General features: G+C 33.2%; 1 protein-coding gene across 1 annotated transcript in view; it reads right to left on the bottom strand.

The window, feature by feature from the left end:
* AGPS (alkylglycerone phosphate synthase) overlaps positions 1-22,228 on the bottom strand; it is a 145,334-nt gene that overhangs the window by 38,713 nt on the left and 84,393 nt on the right. Inside the window, exons 11-13 of the mRNA XM_040475477.1 lie at positions 17,174-17,301; positions 7,277-7,328; positions 2,016-2,092 (exon numbers count right to left, since the gene is read on the bottom strand). Coding sequence (XP_040331411.1) covers positions 2,016-2,092; positions 7,277-7,328; positions 17,174-17,301 — 257 coding nt within the window. The remainder of the gene's footprint in view (positions 1-2,015; positions 2,093-7,276; positions 7,329-17,173; positions 17,302-22,228) is intronic.

The raw sequence follows: 22,228 nt of genomic DNA, 5'->3' as shown, positions 1-22,228 counted from the left end.
TTATTCCAATTCTGATAGAAACCTTAACGGATTCCCTAAAATGGTGAAGAGTTTTTAAAAGTTTTCTATGTTGATAAACAGGTAGGTAATGATGGGTAACGAGAAAAATTCTAAAAACCAAGTAGATTTATAGTAATTAAATCCACTTAATTTTTCAAGAATAAAAACTCATTTTAAAAAAGTGATACCTTTTTTAAAATTCAATTTATTTAAACTAAAAACAAAAACAAAAACAGTTCACCCGCTCCTTCTACCCCTCCACCCCTGAAAACAAAAAGTTTGCCTTTTTCTCTTACCCTTCACCCCGTCTCTGGCAATCACCAGTCTGTTCTCTGTATCTATGAACTTAGTTTTTTAATATTTTTTTTCTAGATTTTATGTAAAAGAGATCATACAGTATTTGACACATTAAAATGGGGTCCACTTCTTGAGTAAGTATATAAGAAGATGTCTTAGACATGACAAATCAATTGTAAGCAAAGTAAGGAAGTTAATGGTGCTGTTACAACTGGTTAGCAACTGGAGCAGAAAGTGAAGTTTAATTCAGATCTTCATCTCACACTATAAAATTGAAATAAATTCAAATAGTAACAAAGATTAAAAATTTTAAATTCATACTTAAGAAAAACCCAAGAGAGAGAAGAAATGGTCCCAATTATAGCTCTGGAGATGTGCTCGCTTCGGCAGCACATATACCAATTATAGCTCTGGAGAAAGGTAGACTTTTCTAAGCTTACAAGTAATTAAATAGGGGCGCCTGGGTGGCTCAGTCAGGTAAGCATCTAAACTCTTGATTTCGGCTCCGGTGATGATCTTGCGGTTCATGGGATGAGATCTGCATCCAGCTCTGCACTGACCACCCAGACAACGGGCAGCCTGCTTGGGATTCTGTCTCTCCCTCTCTCTGCAAACCGCCCTCCACTCCGCATGTGTGAGTTCACTCTCTCTCCCTCTCTCTCTCTCAAAATAAACAAACATTAAAAAAAAGAAGTGATTAAATAATCACAGAAAAATATATAAAAACTTGAAACTTTTGAACCAAAAAGAAAAACTCTTACTAAAAACAGAGTCACTTGGGGGCACCTGGGTGGCTCAGTAGGTTAAGTGTCCGACTTCAGCTCAGGTCATGATTGCACAGTTCATGAGTTTGAGCCCTACGATGGGCTCAGTCCAGATAGCTCAGAGCCCGGAGCCTGCTTTGGATTCTGTGTCTCCCTCTCTCTCTGTCCCTCCCCCGATTGTGCCTGCACTTGCTCACTCTCTCTTTCTCTCTCTCTCAAAATAAATAAATAAATATTAAACGAAATTTTTAAAAAAGGGAGTCACTTGACTCAATTATTTACAACATTTGTAACAAAGGCATCTAGTCATTCCATTATTCAAAGGGTACACAGCAAAGCACCAAGAAAAAAATACCATGAAGCTGCCACCCCTGGCAAAATAATCACATTCAACTACTTCACACAAAAACTACATCCAGGAAATACAAGGAAATGATTAAGTCTCATTGGAGTTTCAATGAGAAACATTAAAAATACCACTTTTCCCCCTGGATTCAGTAAATCTGAGACAACAAAAACAAAACTCCTACATGAATAGCAAGGATGCAACAAAGAAACAGCACCTGTGTATCATGAGAGTATAAGCTGGTATAACCCTTTAGAAAAGGAATTCAGTGAAAATTAAAAAAAAAAAAAAAATCCATACTCTTAGTACACTAGATATTGACATCTACTATAAAAAAATCAAACTATAAAAAATTGTACATGCATGAAACTGTTTAAGGTACTGTTATTTTTAGAAACTTCAAATCTGGGGAAAAAATGAAAATTTCTGAAATTAAATGAATAACTGATTTACTCAATAAAATATTTATTCCAACATGAAAAATAATTATTATGAAATTTACATTCATGAAAAAACATAATAATAGGTACATGTGAAGGGTGAGAAGGCAGGAGACAAAATTAGTATCATAAGCATTTAAAATTTTGGCATTTAATAAAAATTCTTACCTTTGTAATATAAAACTTTTTTAAGCCATCCAAAAATGATGTAAAAATAGAGGAAACCTGAGGTTTAAGAGCATGACCTAAGAAGAGAAAAGTTCATATTTTAAATTAATAGCAAATTCTGTTTTTCAGAAGATTAAGAGGCTAGTTTAATTTAGTATACTAAAAAAAGTGAATGTTTCATGACTCCAAATTTTTAAAATCTTCCTATGTTTTATGTATAACATACTGATATTAAGATTTACATCTTTCTTTTTTTTTTTTTTTCAACGTTTATTTATTTTTGGGACAGAGAGAGACAGAGCATGAACGGGGGAGGGGCAGAGAGAGAGGGAGACACAGAATCGGAAACAGGCTCCAGGCTCTGAGCCATCAGCCGAGAGCCTGATGCGGGGCTCGAACTCACGGACCGCGAGATCGTGACCTGGCTGAAGTCGGACGCTTAACCGACTGCGCCACCCAGGCGCCCCAAGATTTACATCTTTCATCTTTATCTTCTTTCAAAAGTCACAACTATTTGTTTATTAAACCTCTCATTTCTTTTTGAACTCAAATTACCACATGTAATTAATACTACATATAGTTTAGGTTTATCTTTCAGTGGTATAGTTTATACATAGTAAAATCACTTCATTAATTTTTATTTCATTAAGAACACCCAATGGTGGCTGGTTTTACTTTTATTTTTTTTAATTATGCAGAAACCATTCAGAACCATAACCAAATATGGAGTCAATGCCAAGTTCAAGGTTGTTTCTTAATTAATTCCTAATTCTTCCAGAATTCTTGGCATAAAACTAGTAATTGCTTCCTTAATCACACCCAGAGAGTTAAAATTGCCGGAATAACATAAACGGTGTCTCAGAGTCTGTTAAATTAACATCTTTGCCTGCGGATTGAGTTTAATTGAGTGAAAGTCTTTTACTGTTTTCTCATTGTTTTCAGAGCAACTTTTTAACTCCCGTGACTGTTAGATTTAAGAGTCAGATACATCTGGCTTTAGTGCTATAAGGCCAATTCAGAAAAATGGGGCATACCATTTATATAGAATTTTTATAAAGAATTTTAAAGTCTCTAGTAAATCTGAAATTATCTCCAAGTAAAAAGTTTATTTTTTTAACAAGCTTTAAGATTTGGGGATTTTGTTTGTTTTTAAAGTATAGATCTGTTCTTTAAGATTGGTGCAAATAGCAAACTAGTTTCTTTGGGGGTGAGAGGGTAGATTTCTAGGGGGAAAAGACTATGATTTGTATGTAGTCTCCCCCCCCATTCTTTTTTTTTTTTTTAAGTTAGATTCTGAATCTGTAATACTTATTGCATTTTTACTGACTACAACAGGAAACTGTGTGATATAAAAGACCAAGTAACATAAGTCTTAACCAGAGATTAAGAGTTAGATATCCATGCTATAACTGACCAAAACAAAAAACAAAAGACAAATGAAGGCCAGATTAGATAGAGATCAACCCAGAAATCTTTTTGAGTACCTGGATCACAAGCAAGATGTTTGGAAAATTTTTTTCTTTTACTGTAACCTGTCAAAAAATGCTTTCCCAACATAATCAGTGCCTTAAGAGATACCATTTCTAATAAGTATAAAGTTAGAAATAACATATCAAAATATTCACTTCCTGTCCTAAATAGAATTCATCCTACTTAAACAACTGGAAATACATAAACATAAATGTATGAGTGTGTGAGTTGTGTTCTTGCAAGAAATTGATCCACAATTGATCCTTCTGATCCACACATCTTTACACCATGTATGAGGACTCCAAATGTTACTACACTGATGTGGAATAGTCCTTAAGGGTAAATGTTCGTAACACATGGAAATTCATTTGCACAATTTCCATTAACACTAGTGGGACTTAGTCACCTGTATCCCAAATATGGAGTTGACAAATTAGCTCTGAAGAATAATATTATAAAAGTGATACTAACTTTAAGTGGGTCAGCATTAGTATTAACCTAAGGGAATATTATTATCTTTTACTTATTAAATTAACATTGTCTTTCAAATTAATTACGTTCTAAATATATTCTGACTACTGTGTTTTATTTTTTATAGTAAATGAAGGAACTAAATTTTCAGATTTACTAAACAGTATGATTAGTAAATGCTGTGTTGTTACAGTGTTACTTTTAAAATTTTAAATTATTGGGGTGCCTGGGTGGCTCAGTCCGTTGAGCAGCCGTTCAGCTCAGGTCATGATCTCACAGTTTGTGAGTTTGAGCCCCGCATTGGGCTCTGTGCTGACAGCTCAGAGCCTGGAGCTTGTTTTGGATTCTGTGTCTCCCTCTCTAACCAATCCCCCGCTCAACACTCTGTGTCTCTCTCTCTCAAAAATAAACATTAAAAATTTTTTTTAATTTAAATTATTTAATAAATATCTACATTTCAAAGAAATGATCTCAAACAGTGGCAAAAGTTTTGGGCCTTGGAGTCAGACAGATTTGGATTCAACTCCTGCTCTACGACATATGACCTGTGGGCTGAAATATCTAGCCTTTGAGTCATCTCTAAACTGAGAATATTACTTTTAGGGACAGCTGTAAGGAGTATTTGATAAATTGTGCTATTGACATTGTGCTTAGGACTACACTATGTGCTCTCCAAGATTTATTCATCCTCTTTGGCTAAGTAGATGATTAAGTCAATCAACATGTCAGTACCTGTCATATGACAGGTGCAGGGGATATAAAAATGAATAAAAAACATCCCTAAATTTGACAAAATTTAGTGTTTCAGAGGAAATTCTACAGATCATTTCAATATACTCAATGATACCTATCACTTCAATACACTGAAAACAAATCATTTCAGTATAATGAACTAATAAGGGTTGTGTCAAGAGGCAGGAATGAAATTAAAAATATTAACATCTAATAATAAGGCTTGTGATTTGTTAAGGAGTATGGTACAAACACTGCCAATAAGCCATATGGCTGGTACAAAGTCCTGGACATCCCTTGCTGTGTTTAGCTGCGTGATCATGGAGCCATGGCAAGATATGTAGATGGCAAGGCTTCAACAGGTAGTGAGAAATCAAAAAGGTTATAGATAGCTGAGAAGCAGGAACAGATCTGTCTTTCCAAAGAATGACTTTGGCGGCCAAGTAAAGGGTGGAAGGAGACAAAAGATATAGTCAAGATGGAGAGGGTAGAGCCTACCTTAAAGCATGTTCCTAGATACAGCAATGAGAACGTGGAACAGGGATGAGAGATAGCCAGAAGGACATTTTCTTTAAACCTTCATCTTAAATTGCTATATATCCCAATTATAAATAAAATCTAGTCAAATTATAGTTAATTTTACAAAGGTGTTTATGACTATAACTCACTATAATAATAGCATATAAATGGGTAAAAGCATTATTAATCAGATACATGGCTCTCTTAAGACCTAGATCTCTAAATGCAGGCCAAAACACAGAAGGCTTGATTTCCATTTGATTTAACTATTTAATTATTTAAAGGATGTACTTATCTTAAACTTTTACCAGTAGTATAGTATTTTGAAAATAATTTAAAGAAATAACAGCTATGACTTAAAAGAATCAAATTTTAAAACTAACTCTTGATATATTATGAACATGACTTCCATAAGCTTCTTTAAAAAAATTATTTTTTAATGTTTATTTATTTTTGAGAGAGACAGAGTGTGAGAGGGGGAGGGGCAGAGAGAGAGGCAGACACAGAATCCGAAGCAGGCTCCAGGCTCTGAGCTGTCAGCACAGAGGCCAATCTGGAGTTTGAACTCACAAGGCGTGAGATCACAACCTGAGCCGAAGTTGGAACGCTTAATCAACTGAGTCACCCAAGCACCCCTGACTTCTTTCAGCTTCTATACTATATAATCACTCTTCCCTAAATTAAAACCTAAACTACTCTTAAATAGAACAAACAAAAGTCTGCCTATCTTAGCCATTAGTGTTTACTACTGAGCAATCATTCCTATAATTTCAGGGACTGTTCTGAAGATACTTAAATTCTATGAACGTAAGTTCCAAACTCAATTTCAGCATATGGAAAACAATATAAAAGCAATAAAATGAGAATTGAAAAGATGATAAACAGAGTCAGAAAGTTTAATACTTTAATGCAAAAAGGGGGAAAAAGAAACATGGTTACCTGGTACTCAATTCTCTACCTGAATATTCCAACAGTACCTTAAAAACAACCCATTGTAATGTCTTTTCCCCCAAATCATCATCTCTCTCCTAGACTTTTCATCAGTCCACCCAGTCAGTCAAATCAGCAATCTTGGAGTTGCCCTCAACCCTTCTGCTTATGGAACCTTCCACATCTAGTTGGCAAACTGAGCTCTAGGAAATCTATGCCTTACTCTCTATCTCCATCGCTGCTTCCTTGATCAAGGCCCCCAAAATTGGCCCCTTGAACCATTTCCACTCCTCTTCCCCGCCTGCACCATTCTACTCCACCCTGCATAATGCTAGCAGAATGGAGTATTCTCAGATGTAAATCCCTTTGCTGACATGGTAAAATCCAAATCAATCCTGCAAAGCCCTACTCCACCCATCCAGCTTCATCTCTTGTAACAACTCTCACCCACCCTCTATTTGAGCCACATTGAACTACTTGAAGTGCAAAGATGCCACTGAGGTCTCACAATTTCATATTTTTTTCCTGATGAGTGAACAAATTTGGTAGGAGGGAAGAGGAAAACATCCCAAGCAAACTTCTATTCCCCTTAAGATTTAATGTAAGCATTACCCTCCTTTAAGAAGCCTTTCTTAGGGGAGCCTGAGTGGCTCAGTTCGTTTAAGCATCCAACTACAGCCCAGGTCATGATCTCGTGGTTTATGAGTTCGAGCCCTGCATCAGGCTCTGTGCTAACAGCTCAGAGGCTGGAGCCTGCTTCAGATTCTGTGTCTCCCTCTCTCTCTGCCCCTCTCCCACTTGCACTCTGTCTCTATCTTAAAAAATAAACATTAAAAAAAAAAAAAGCATCTTTCCTGAATCCCCATATTGACATCCAGCAAAATCCAGCAGGTTCAACCATTCCTTCATTTGCACCCAGGGTATCCAGTGCACTCTTCTTTCATAGCATCTCTAACAATCCTGCACTCATTCATTTCTGTAATTGTCTGTCACCATTAGACTAAGGGCTTCCTGAAGGACAGGAACTATGACATTCATCTTCCTAGCTCTGTATTCAGTACTCTTCCTGGCATGTAACAGCTGTTTCACAAATTTTGGGGCTTCATGAGCAGATTTTAAAATGACCATTCCTTACTTACCAAACTGAAACTGTTGGTTGTCCATGAGGCGAATAGATGCAGGAGCACATCTCTATTTTAAAAAGAAAAAATGTGATACAAATTTAATACTGTAAAGAAGCTACATAGGTAGAATGTAAATGCCATCTTTCTGTATGTGACATCAAGAGCTTAGTTCCTAAGAATATATACAGTAAAAAAAATCTTAACTTTATACAATTTTAAGATGATAAAACATCACTGACTTCTATAAAATATTTGGAAGAGAAATCTATATATATAATACACACACATGTATGTTGCCAGATCTTTGTCAGCAACAAGATCTTCTCAATGCCTAACAAAGATCTATGGAAATACCTAAAAGAAACATTGGGCCTTGAAGTAGATTATTTTAGAACAAAGTAGAAATTTAAAAGACTACAATCAACATTATACCATTTGTGAATTATAATGTATCTTCAGATTCTTATATACTTTTAAAATGAAGAAGATGATGGTAGAATTTTTCTGAGCAAAACACCTCAAAAAATTATCTGTGATGTCTTCATACATAACTCTAAGAACTGTTGTTTTCCTTTTATCCCTTTCAATAATCCATTTTAAAAAGAAAAACTATCAGTGACCAGAATTCTAAAATCTTTCAAGGCATGAAAATAGCAACAAAATTCTGAAGGGTAACATTATGTATCTAGGACTCCACCAGTGTTAAATTTAATCTAGTCACCACACTAAAAGCTGCAAGGAAAGAAAAATGAGAACAGATAGTCATATAAATTTTGTATGCTGAAATACTACAATACAAACACTAGCAAGATTTAAGTTAGCTACAGCTTTTCCATAGTATTAAAGTGAGCTGCATCCTAACGACAATTTTATTTTCTATGCAAATTTTTAACATGGTTAAACTTCTACCAAGAGGTTGCTTTCACATGACAAAATTTTGACTGTCATAAACTTTTTAAACATTTATCTTCTGCTAATAACATTTATAAATAAAATTTGTATCCATACAACATTAAGATATATGCAGATCATTCAAAAGAACAAAACTTAATTTTAATTGAACAAATACTTAATTTTATAAAACCACTCACAATACACATTTTATTTCATCCAACAAAATAACCGAGTAGATTCTTATTTTGAGCACTACACAATTTACTCACCTTTGGTACTAAAGGTGATATTATTCAATCTATATTTTAAAAAGTCACTGCCAAATCTAAAGAAAACAGTATTAGGTAATTTTACATATATACCATAACAATAACCTATCGCCTTACTTTTATAGAATCTTGTGATGTCCAGGTTGTTTTCACATCTCTAATATAAGAAATAACCCCATCAGGGTAGCAGAACTGGTGTTATCCCCATTTTTCAGATGAGGACATAAGAACCAGAGAGATTAAAAGACTCGTCTGAGGTCATATGACTGTTAAGTAGACAAACTAGGACCAAGATATCTTGACTGCTGGATGAGGAATATTTCAAATAGACCACAAAGCCTCCCCAAAAAATCACCTAACACACACATACATACATCACACACACAACACAAAGAGCTTTAAAGTCATACCTGAAACAAAAATTACATGAAAACTATGTGTTATACAGTTATTATACACACACACACACACACACACACACACACACACACACACAACCTGAGTAATTTCAAATCTTGGTATAAGGGTATCTTTGTAATCAGGCTGTGCTTCTAAAAGCCAAACCAGTTTCCAAAATACTACAGAAAAATCAATTTTCGTAAAATGCTCTTATTCAAACAGGCATATCAACTTCTAATAACACATATGATGCCTAATTAGACCAAGTTTCTTTTCTGCATGAAATAAACAATATCATATTACATATATATTTATATGTTTTGGCTTAAGCACACCAGTAACATATGCAAAAGAATTCAGAGCCCTTCTGTCATTCTTAGAAAAAAACAAAAAACAAAAAATGAAACTTTTTTTTTAAGATTGTATTTTTAAATTCTCTATACCTAATGTCGAGCTTGAACTCACAATCCTCACTCTACTGACTGAGCCAGCCAAGAACCTACCCTCCCCAAAAACAACTTTTAAATTTGTACCAACTTGTAAATTCCATCTCCTACAGTCACCTAGTTTCTACTACCCCTGTACGTATATCAAGTGTTATTAGGGAAAACATTCAGCACAGAGACACATATATCAGAAAATGGGGGAAAGTATGTTTAGTACAATAAATCTGTAGTGGAAATCAATCTCTGAAACAACTAAAATACAATAAATATGCAGGCCTTGATAAAAACTTGGTTTGAAAAGACTATCCATAAAATACATCTTGGGTAACTGAAATAATCTGTTTATAGAATGAACACTGGATGTCATTAAAGAAATTACTGTTGATTTTCTTCGACATGATAATAGTACTGTGGCTGTGAAGAAAAACACCTTTATTTTTAGGAGATGTATGTTTAAATGCTTAGAGATCAAGTGCCATGATGTCTGCAACTTAATTTTAAACGGCCCAGAAAACACATACAGAAACATTTAAAACAAACATAAGAAAAAGTCAATTGTTGAATATACAAGATAAACATACAAGTGATCGCCATCCTCTTCTTTCAAAGTTTCTGTATGCTTAAAACTTTCAAGTTAAAAAGTTGGAAAAATAAGTAAGGAAGCTTCAGGACACCTGGTACACATAACAACCAATATTCAATAATATTGAATATGATTTTAACTTGACAGCTGAGTCATATAAAGCTGAGTCAGTCATGGACTATTCCTATTTGTACCGAGGCAGAGTAGATGGTTACAGACACTTATCAAATGAGAATAACTACTAACACTTATCAAAAAAGAATAAAAAGCTAAAGAGAATTTGGTGTATGTAGATAATAAATATTAGTTTTCAATACTGGCTTTTTAAAAATGATCAAAATGAAACCACAGCTTTATTAAGTCTCATGTTTTAATAGTGTAATTTTTTTAAAAAGTCAGTAATTGAGTATTTTAGTTATCATCACAAGTAAATTCTCATAAGTAAAGCACCCAAATTAAAAAACAGCATCTAGATTGTTTTATGATCCTCTGGCCATTGATTATTTGCAAATCACTGTGCATCATTCTAAAAAAAAAAAAGCAGAAAAGTCTCTTAGAATTTTATATGAAAACCTGCCAGTATCACTAATTGTAAGTTCCTATAATCGAAAGACCAAAATAATGTTTCTATTCTTAAAAAATAACATTCAATCTGAGTAACACTACCTATGGTTAAGACTACATTATGTTTCAATTGCTATGAAACTAATTTGAAAACCTAAAAATATTTCCTTTAAAAGTTAGAGACATCACAAATTCGGAGAATTTGAGCTCTAAATTCACTCCCCTGCTTTTCAATTATACTGAGTATTCCATAGATGAAGAAAGGGGGAAAAGGGTTCTTGAGTTAAAGTGACCCCTAGTGGTATGGGACCAGAAATAACCTGAGAGAGAATAGTTTTACCAAGTAATTTTTTTGGTGGGTTAATAATACATTCAGGGAATTTAAGGAACATCAAACAAAAACTGTTTACTCAAAATGGAGTTAATAAAATAACTGATTTATTTCCTACTATGATAAATTTATTTTTACTAGAATATCTGATGTCATCTGACTTGTACCCAAGTATACTTTATATGTAATAAGTAGTCTGAAAAGATATGAGAAACTCATTATTGACCTTAAGGAAATATCAATTATCTTTGTTTTACCCAAGCAAAGAAGAAATAAATAATCACATTGACCTCAAAGCACTAGTACGAGACTGACTAAGTCAAACTGCTGACAATTTCTTCCTTTAATGATGTTACAACCAGGAATTTAATATATAAACCTGAAAAATAAATAACAACCACTCTCATTAGTCTTATTTAATTCTGAGTACAATTCTCTTTACTAACAACTTAAAAAAAGCAACAGATTTCTCAATCTAACCATTTTCTCCAAAAAAAAGAAAGTCCCTATAAGAAACACATCAAAAGATTTCTGCAAAATCTGTTTTTATGGACCTAATTCGTATCTCTTTCTTATCACAGAGAAAACCAGAACTTGCACTGCAGATGTGATACATTATTTGTGAGGGTTTCCCTTAGTTTACTAAATACTAGCAAAAGAAATTCGATATTAACATATCTCAAAAGGCATCGGGATTTCTACTATTCCAACTTCATAAACATAAAATATAAGCAGTGAATGGTAGTCCTATATCTTTGGTGCCTTGTTTAACACCTTTGAATTGAAAAGGCTTGTTTCTTCAAGAAGTAAATCACACATTCAGTGTAGACTCTAGAATGGCCCAAACTCCTAAACCTTGAGTCTATTTTGGAGATAGTCTAGTAACCTCACACTATATCAGAAGCCAAAGCTCCAATACCAAACTCCTTGTACCTAGCCATACAAAAGTTTAAACATATAAAATTTATCATGATATGCAACATCTCTAGTGATTACTAGAAGACAGGAATCATGTCTATTTAACTTACACAATATCCAATATACTTTGTTGAATATAAAGTTAAGAGCACACTATCTTACATACAGATAAACAAAAAAAAATGTTTAAAAAAGGATATGTGAAAAGAATTCTGCTAACTGCAAATTTCTATATATAAAAACTTAAAATGTAGACAGATAATTGGTTCTTCCTCAGAGCTGGTACCACAGATAAAATCAGACAGTATTTAAGGCTATTCGTATAACTGGTTAGTCCTACTGGAAGTCACATACTGGCTTACAGCTACATATTATACAGTAGATATTTCCCTCCATTTATATAAGGGAAGAGCCAATAATGCCAAACAGTCTCTGGTTCATCATTTTCATTTTTCACTTTGTACATGTATAATGACTTGTTCTGAGTAGCTCCTGCTTAAAAGCATGTCTTGTAACTGTCCTCAAGTTTAACACATTCTGCTGGATCACATAGTAAAGAATCCAATTAATCAAACTTTTAGCTAGGGGCTAGGTTATTTTCTCTGCCTCAGAGGGAGAAAAGCATCACACACACACACACACACACACACACACACACACACACACGTGCATGCACACACATAATGATTTAAAATAACAATGCCTTTTTCTACACATAACAAATTATTATTTCCAAGAATTACCACTGAATATAAAGCAGTTTTAATTATTTTATAATGTAATTGCTAAACCTAACTCCTTTCAATTTATTTCAACCCCTCCAGGATAAGTCAAGTTTAAGACAGAACAATTCAGAATTGAGACATAATAGTCTGAGGAGGTGTCAAATATGAACTATGTATTTCTTTCCAAATTATGGTCTAAGCTCTCTAGAAAAAACAACAACACCCTATCAGTTTAAAACTGTTTAAAATAAAAGTGATGGTAGGTAGAATGGGCCACACCTTGCCAAAAGACAGGGAGAGAAAAACCTCCCTTTTCAATCTGTAATTCTACAAACCTAGTTCTGATACTGAGAAAGACAGTTTTCGGAGGAATGCATACGGAAATGTGCCACACATACAGTGTTTCCTCTTAATGGAACATATGGTCCTCCCTCAATACTACAGGGCATAACTCTTAAGTTTTTACTGGGAAGGGAAAATCCCAGACTTCAAAAACTGCTCAATTTGAGCTTATTTCAACCCTTTTTCCCTTAAAACTTTATAAAAATATCATTGTTATTTCTAAACAAACAATAAGAGAATAATAAAATATACCTGAAACTGATATTCTGATTAAAAAACACTATTTCCTCTCACCTGAGAGGCTACAGTAAGAAATCTATTTTCTCAAAGTCTTAAAAATCACTTACTTACCCATCTACTGAGTTAAGTTGGAGATTATACTGGACTGCCATTTATTAGATAGAATCACATTAATCTTCTACTAAATCTTCCTTTCTAGCTCCTCACAAGGCAGTGAAGTATTGAAAGAGGACAATCCTCACGTGGACAAAGATTAGATGAGAGACCTTAGTAGAATCCTTCTGCTGTCAGTATAAAGTTGCTTAATTTATTTCCTTCAGTAAGAACAGTGATGAAAATATACAAAGAGCCCACTTTGCTATTTGTAAACAATCATGTATACTCCTTTCCAAAAGATATATATCCAAAATACAGTTTCCCATTTCAAAAGCAACTTGAGTCTGAAAATACCGTAAAAATGGAAGTGCTATGAAGTGACAGTGAGGAATTACAACCAGCCAACTCATTATTCAATCAAGAATTTGGCACAATCATAAACCATGTATCATCTATTTTAATGGATCTTAATTCTCTTCCTATCAGCTGAAATTCCAAATTGCAAATTGAACAACTAGTGCCAAAATCTGATCATTTTCTCAATTTTTCTGCCTGAGAATACTGGTACAAAGCAGGGCAGCACACGTCGTTCCATTCTTGACATATGAGATTTGTACATTCTGTAAACTAATATGTAAATGTCTCTAAGCCATAATACAAGCATTTGCCCATTTCCAGGGCAGGTAAACATTCATACTTATCTATCTGTGCAGAAGTAAAATATATATGTTCCTCAAACAGTGGAATACCTCCAAATCACAGTAACTATTCTTAGCAATTGTTTCATTCATACAAGTAATATTTGAAAATAAAATAGTATCTATCTAGGCTTTTTAATCAGTTTCAAGAAAGACAAACTTTCTAGTCACGTGGTATGTATGCCTTTAAAAACTGTCTATTACATGGGGCGCCTGGGTGGCGCAGTCGGTTAAGCGTCCGACTTCAGCCAGGTCACGATCTCGCGGTCCGTGAGTTCGAGCCCCGCGTCAGGCTCTGGGCTGATGGCTCAGAGCCTGGAGCCTGTTTCCGATTCTGTGTCTCCCTCTCTCTCTGCCCCTCCCCCATTCATGCTCTGTCTCTCTCTGTCCCAAAAATAAATAAACGTTGAAAAAAAAAATTTAAAAAAAAACAAAAACAAACAAAAAAAAAACTGTCTATTACCAAGTACACAGAACCAATTTATTAAAACTATAGATTAGAGGGGAGCTTTCCTTTAAGGTCTTTAACCACAGGGTAGCACTTTCTATCAGCTATCACCTTTGTTTATTCCAAACTACATACCCAATACAGTTTTGTGTAGTCAATTTAGATTACAGTCACTGGTGAATATCCAAAGAATTTTTTAAAACTAGTAAAAGCGCAATTTTTACTGACTTATGCAAGGATGAAGGAAAATTTCACCCCCTGCTTTCCATTAGCACAAGTAGTTCTCTATTACTTTCTATCAGGGGCATATATTAAATTGTAACAAAAACTGCATCAGATTATAGCAACTATGTTTAAATCCAATATTTCCATTTTAATAAAATTATAAATTTAGGATTCTGATACATTTGTACATCATTTCTCATTAATGAAACCTAAGATATATTTACATATTTACAATGCAGAAAAGAGGAAAGCATAAATATGTCTACCTTTACTTCCAAGATCACCTAGCAACATTTTTTCACAAGTCTACTAAATCTGTGTTCTACAGAGTGGAGAGCTTGTGAAGGGGCAGATTTGACCAACATAGACTGAATGTGACCTCATCAAAGATCTTTTGTTGAAAATACATATAAATCAGATAGTTTTATTGATTCTGTAATTATTTTTAAAAATCCAATGTGGCATTCTTGCTTATTTTGCCATAAAAAATGGAGACAACAATAGCCAATTAAAAAGATGTCATATTCAAAACTTGAAAAAGAGAGATACTATGAACTATAAATTTTATGATAAAGCTTTTTTGGGGAGGGGAAATAATAAAGCTTAACAAAGACAGAAACAAATAAAAGTACTTAACACCAAGAATAAATTATAATACAAGGTGAAAACACTTAAAAAAAATCATTAAGGGAGATTGAAATTGATAAGAAATACAATCTAATAATGGGAAATGTTTGGTTTGTTTTGATTTTTAATAGGTGAACTTACTTACAGTAATTTTCTAAACAAAGCAAAACAAACAAACAAAAAACAACATGAAAACTTAGCTTTCCATTCTTCTAGGTTTTAACTCACAGGCAAAACCATAACATTTTGCAATTAGTTCTTTTATTCCTTAACATCTAGGCTATCTTAAATTTGAAATTGTCTTCCTTTGCCTTTAAATGTGGAAGGTTTTAGTGACAAGTATCAGAACACGCTTGAACTTTATTACTCAGTGCTCAGATATCATGTCAGAATAACAAATAGTATTTACTCCTGAAACTTATTTCCACTTCTCCTTTATTCAGTAGTCCTGCTTTTAAATATAATATTTAATATTACATTAAATATATGATGTATATTGATATTTAATATGTAATGTATATTACATATTTATATATTAAAATAATATTTAAATATTATATCATCTCATTATTTTAGCAAATAGCATAATACTTAACTATATATTCTAGCACCCTAACCATAACATAATATCCCCAAGGTTCTAGGAATTAGGAGCTCTTCTTGTAAAAGTTTCAACTATTAACATTTGTTTTTGCTTTACCACCACCAAAGTAACCTGCCAGTAGTTTAAGAATATTCATTCTAGGACTATACTTCTTTTTTAAATTATTCTCCCACCCAGCAGGAAGACAATCAAGACTAAGGGGCCTATGGTTAAATCTTAATGCAGGAAGCAATTTAACTGATAAGTAACTGAAGCTACCTGGAAATTACAGAAATTATCCTTGTCAACTGTTAGATTAAGTGACCATATAGCTGAACCTCCTCCAAGCAGAAAACTAACAGAAAAAATGAATGTCTCAGAAAGCAAAACTGAATATATGAAAGAAAGAACCCTAAAAATGGTAAATATGTGAGTAACTGTGAAATATTTTTGCTTATTTTAAATTTCTTTAAGACATTTATGTCGTAGAATGGTGGGAAGATAAGACTCTTGACCACTTTCCATTTCCGTACTTGAAAGAGTCCACAATGAATATGGAGTATTTGCTGGATATCATTCCTTTGCCTCAGCAGATCCTCGCTTCACTCTGCTCATGATATACCTGGAGGCTGACCTATATGGGTCAGGTTGGAAAGGTCCCTTGCCTCAAGATTCTAGTTGCATACAGCTGATGGGAAGTACTAAAGAACTCCAGGAGTTTGGAGAAAGCAAGAAGAAACAGGCTGCAGTATACTCCCTTGATTTCCTCCCCACTGTGAAATGCTGAAATGAGAATTTTTCACAAACCATCGTAGTTCAAATAATGAACCAAATACCTAAAGAAATGCAAGAATTTCTACACTGATACACAGAATACAGAAATAAAATTACTTGATACGACCTAGTCTTTTAAAAATCCTTAATATTATATCTTTTTTTTTTAAATAAGGGAACAGAAAATGGGAATTCTTCTTAACTTATAGCTAAATATATTATGTTATATTATGTTATTTAACTTAAGCTATAGCCTAGGTACTATTATAAAACAAAGTAGGGTCTAGTAGTAGCATATTCTAAGTATTGATAAAGTTTGATTACCTATATTTAATTTCTATATTTTTGATCACTGACAATCAGCCATTTATTTTAATTTCAATAAATGTCTTAGTTTAAGAAAAATTATATATTACTTCAAATTAATCACAAAATATCTTACCTAAAAATAATTTAAGAAAACATAACATTCATTAAAGGCAGAGTCATTCAAAGCCATCAACCCAAGTATATACCTTACCTTGGCTTAAAATCACACAGCACTCTTTAAACCAAGAAATAAAGAAATAGCAACTGCACTTACAGGGATGATTTTACATTACCTTTTCATACAGAACTGGGGAAAAACCACATATATAACACGACTAAATATGAAGATTATATGTGACATACAAAATCAGTTACGCAGAATTTTTAAACTATAAATATATATGGGTGGGTTTTTGTTCTTTTTTGTTTGTTTGTTTTTACCTGTTTTGCAATTTCTCTTAAACAGGCTACTCCTTGTTCAAAATTAGGGAAAGCTACTGAGCCATACTTTTGGTATTCAGGGATTGGTCTGATTTTTATTGTAGCTTCTGTTATCACACCAAGAGTTCCTGAAAAAGAAGGGGGAATAATCCAATATATCACATGCCAATTTTCTAAGTCATATTTAAATCTATTTTATCTATTTATTCTATTAATTTATTCTATTCATATTTAAATCTATTTAATCTATTCTATGTGGGGAATAATGGCTACTCAAGTCTTTTTAGAAAAACAAACATTTTATAATTTCTGAAAAAAGTTTTTGGAATACATTCTTCTTATGTTATGTATAAATACTTTAAGACATTTTTAAGGTAACCCTTCTCCAAGGTTACTTTTAAATCATTTGAAAAGCATTACAACCTACTAAAAGAAAACAAATTTTAAAACAACAGGTTTTTATATCTCATATACATTCAGACAAAAGTATATTTTGATATTTGTGCCTACTTTTACTGTGAGAACAATTTACTGGGGCAAAAAGAAACCTCTATGAGAATTTAAAATGATAGAAGAAATTAGAGGGACTATTATTATCTCGCCTTTTTTCCTAAGAATTCATACAATGACAAAGGCAACACTGGGATGCCCTTGTAAAACAGAAAACAAAAAACAAAACAAAAAGAAAAAAAAAACAGATATTTCAGAGACAAAATAGTTACTATAAATATCTAGCACAAGAGAACCACTAGTGAAACAAATGCTCTTTTCTTTATTACACAGAGGAGAGAAAAATCAAAGAGGAAAATAGCAAGTTAAATATAAACTATATTCTACATGATTTAAATAACTATACTAAAATATTTGAAGAGACATGGTTAAAAATTATTATATTCACAATGTCACACTTTTCAAATCAGTGATTTCTGACGTACAAATGTTAGAAATTATTAACACTAGCAGTAAATTTTCTGAGAATCACAAAAAAAAGAATAAAGACGGAAAGCTTTGAATTGGAGAACTTAATGACAACACTAGAAATAAATAAATAAATAAATAAATAAATAAATAAATAAATAGTATCACAAAAAAAGCGTTCAATAAATTTATAATATACTCAAAATGTCAGTATAGAATACAAGATAGAAAACTATGAAACTTTTTACTATGTAAAAAGTAAATTACATTAGATCACAATATGTTCCTCACATATACAAATGACTGCCTATGGAGATAGCAAATATGACCCCATTATGACTTGTAAAATTACAGAAACTCTGCAAGTTTGGCCTGATTAGTATTTGAATAAAAAGTAGATATATCTTGCAAATTTTAAAAGATAACAAGTGACTAGACTTTATCTTTTATTTTAGCATCTTTATTGAGATATAATTCATAGACCATAAAATTCACCCATTTAAAGTGTAAAACTCAATGTTTTTCAGTATGTGCATAGATATATGCAACTATCATTAAATCTAAGTTTAGAACATCTTCCTCACCCCAAAAAAGAAACCCCATATCCATGAAACAGTCATTCTCCATCACCCCCCCATCCCCACATACATACTCAGCCCTAGACAACCACTAACTTCTACAAATTTGTCTATTCTGAATATTTCATATAAATGGAATTTTACAATATGTGTTTTTTTGTGACTGGCTTCACTTAGATAATGTTTTCAAGGTTTATCCCTGTTATAACATGTATTAGTACTTCATTTTTTTAAAATTATGAACTATTACTCCAATGTACACAGAACTCATTTTGTTTACCCATTCGTTAGTTGATGGGCATTTGGGTTTCCACATTTTTTTTTTACTAGCTTGTCAATGTAATATAAAATGATACTACTCAGGAAGAGTTAAGATGAAAAAAAAAAAGAGAGATGCAGAGGGCAAAGTATGGTGAAAGGGGCTGAGTTTCCATGCCCTTTCCAGATGCACCACCCTCCCAGCACTTCCATGTGTTAACCAACATGGAAGCTCTCCAAAACCTGCATTTTAGTAATTTTTATGAAAGCTTCATCACAGAGGCATGACTGATTGAACCACTAATTCAATGTTCAGTCCCTCTCCCCTCGCAGAGCTGAAAGTTCCATAGGTTTCCACATTTTGGCTGCTATAAATAATGCTACTGTGAATATATATACAAATCTACACACATATTTTTGTGTGGATGTGTGTTCTCTTTTCTCTGAAATATATACGTGAAGACTTTTTTCATTTCAGAAAAACCTGTGATCCTTTTCCATATAACAACACTGCCCTCATCTACCTTTTCCTAAAGTTACATTCCAGGCACATACCACCAAGATGTGGGAGAAGTGGGGAAGAGATTGGCTCACTTCTAGTACCCAACCTTAGCTGGTGGGGCAGAGGCTCTACTTGGAGTGTTATACTAATACTGGGATCCCAATCACCCTTGGCCTGGCTTGCAAAGAGTTGGTATCTTGCCAGGAGAAGCAAACCAAGAAGATGTGTTTTCCTTCTCTCTTCTCCCTAGCACTGAGCTACTAAAGCAGCGATGTCCTCAGAGAAAAGCATGCCATTGCTCTGCTGCTCCTCTCTCCTCCCTTCGCCTCCAGGATCAAGGCTCAGAGATTTTACAGGGGTGGAGGAGGGAGGGGGTAAGGGAACACAAACCAAAAAATAGCTTCTAATCTCTTTCCAAAGAAAATTACTTTGTTTGCAACACAGCATGAAGAAGTTCAAGGCTAAAACACTCTCAAAACAGTGGAGGATTTGGTAAAAGGCAACTGGGAGGACATAGGTTAATTTATTGAAAATAAAGGCAATACTGTAGGCCAGTTAATTTGCCTGTATAGAAACAGTGGGAAGGACCCCAACCATGCTCAGAAAAGACTCTCAAACACTAATCTCAGGAACTATCCCTGCTAAGGGATACACTTTAAAATGGGTGAATTTTATGGTTTGTGAACTATATTTCAATAAAGCTATTTTAAAATAACCATTATAACTTAATTCTCCAAATGAATTACAAATGAAACTTCAGAGTTATTTCCTTAAATAAGGAACTAACCATCATGCATTTTACAAATAGAAAAATTTTAAGAAATAGATATCTTAGACTATAGAAAGAGTCTAAGAGAACTTCTAAACCTTTGCCAAAGAGGCAAAAGGCTGACAGGTAAACTATTAATACTATGCTGTCTCCTCATCCACCAGCACAGAATTTTCTATCACACCTGTTCTTTCTTACCAATACAAGTAGTACTACTTTAATTTTTAATGTTGCTAATCTTCCTACTACTACAGTGACACCATCACTAAACTTATTTGTAATTCTTTCAACTCTTTTCAACATTTTTAGAAGCTTCTATAGCCTTGGAACTAACATCTGATGCTAAAAGTTCTTTCTACAAATAAATTGAAATTTGACAGGCATGTACTCCTAAACACAGGAATCATCTCCTCTATTTAATCTGACCACAGATTACAGAAAAATTTAATAAATACTTGCTGAAACTCAACAGTCACCAGATTGAAATTCATTAAGGAAAAGGTCAATATAAGCCTTGACTGTAGACAGGAAAACATCTATTTAAAACTAAACTCCAAGTTCCCAGGTTTTTGTGAAATATTTCCTTAACATCTGACAAGTGAAGCCATTTGAAAATATTTCTTTGAATTATAGAATATAATCTAAACATAACCTAAATATAACCCAGGAAAAAAAGCCAGAAACCATTTAAATGCCAATCAATGAGGGTCTGGTTAAATACATCGGTATACATTCAAGTAGCTGTCAAAAAGAATGACGTGGCTCTAAATGTAATGATACTTACATGGACTCAGCTTTATAAAATGAAGTGTAAAGCAAAGAGTAGTAAACTCCTGTTTGTGTTTTTAAAACTGTATACATATATACTGATCTACAGCAGTTAAGTGTTTACTCTGAACAAGGGAGATGCTTGGAAGACAGGGATAGAAGGCAGATTTTCCCTTGTACATCCTTCAGTACCTTTTGAATTTTGTACATTTGTCCATATTTTAATTTTGTACATGTAATTATTCAAAAAGTTGATTTTAAAATATATATACCTTTACATTAGCAAACTTCCTTTAAAATTCTACATCAAAATTCTAAGGTACCAGTGAAAAGTGACTATGCCTTAAACCCCTATATACCTGTACTGCCTCGTATGTAGTAGAGCAGGCACTCTGAAGTAGTAAAATCCACCATAACATTATAAGTTAGGTTAAAAAAGATGATAATCAGTAAAGTGAGACTTTGCATTATTGTAAGGTTAGTGAAATGCCTAAGGTGAGTCTCTGCAACTATCTAGCTATTAGCTCTACAGGGGGTCCCACTGTGAAAGCAAAATCATCTAGGTCTCAGACACAGTTTGAAGGAGGGCAGCTTCCATTCAGATTTACATTCAAATTAGCCCATCACAAATGGATATATCTAAATTCACTTAATCAAAAGGCTCATTTCTGTTCTGTTTTATTGTATTTATTGATTCTTTTGTTTTGGGAGTATTGTCAATGGAGTGATATGAAAGACTTGGACTACTTATCACTTGATTATATGTACATTATACCACTTTATACACTTCATATTTTATATCTACTTAGTATTATTACTTATAGATAACTCCATGGCAAGATGACATCATAGAGGTTTATATATCATTCACTTTTCTCTTTTATCCAAAATATGTTGCAATAAATTTAAATATCTTCTGTTTTATAATTTTCAAATGTAATGTTTGTTCTCAAGAAAACTAAAAGCTTCAAATGCTACTTGATATAAAATGCAAGTATTTGCTTAAAGTAAATAAAATCTTTTGTAATTTGAAAATATACTTTCAGGTAACTTCAGGACTAAGAAAATGGCAGTCATTTGATTCTGAAACTTCTCCCCTCTCTACTCCCCCGCCCCCCCCCAAAAAAACCCATAAAAATCAACAAGTAAAACAAAACCACAAATAATGCTGAAATAAAACCTTCTTTTTTTTTTTTTGGCTATCATTTTTTTTTAAATATATGAAATTTATTGTCAAATTGGTTTCCATACAACACCCAGTG

Source organism: Herpailurus yagouaroundi, unplaced genomic scaffold (genome assembly GCF_014898765.1).
Source record: "Herpailurus yagouaroundi ecotype Mexico unplaced genomic scaffold, PumYag 140, whole genome shotgun sequence".
Taxonomy (NCBI): Eukaryota; Metazoa; Chordata; class Mammalia; order Carnivora; family Felidae; genus Herpailurus; species Herpailurus yagouaroundi.
This window is presented reverse-complemented; position numbering and strand designations above follow the sequence as displayed.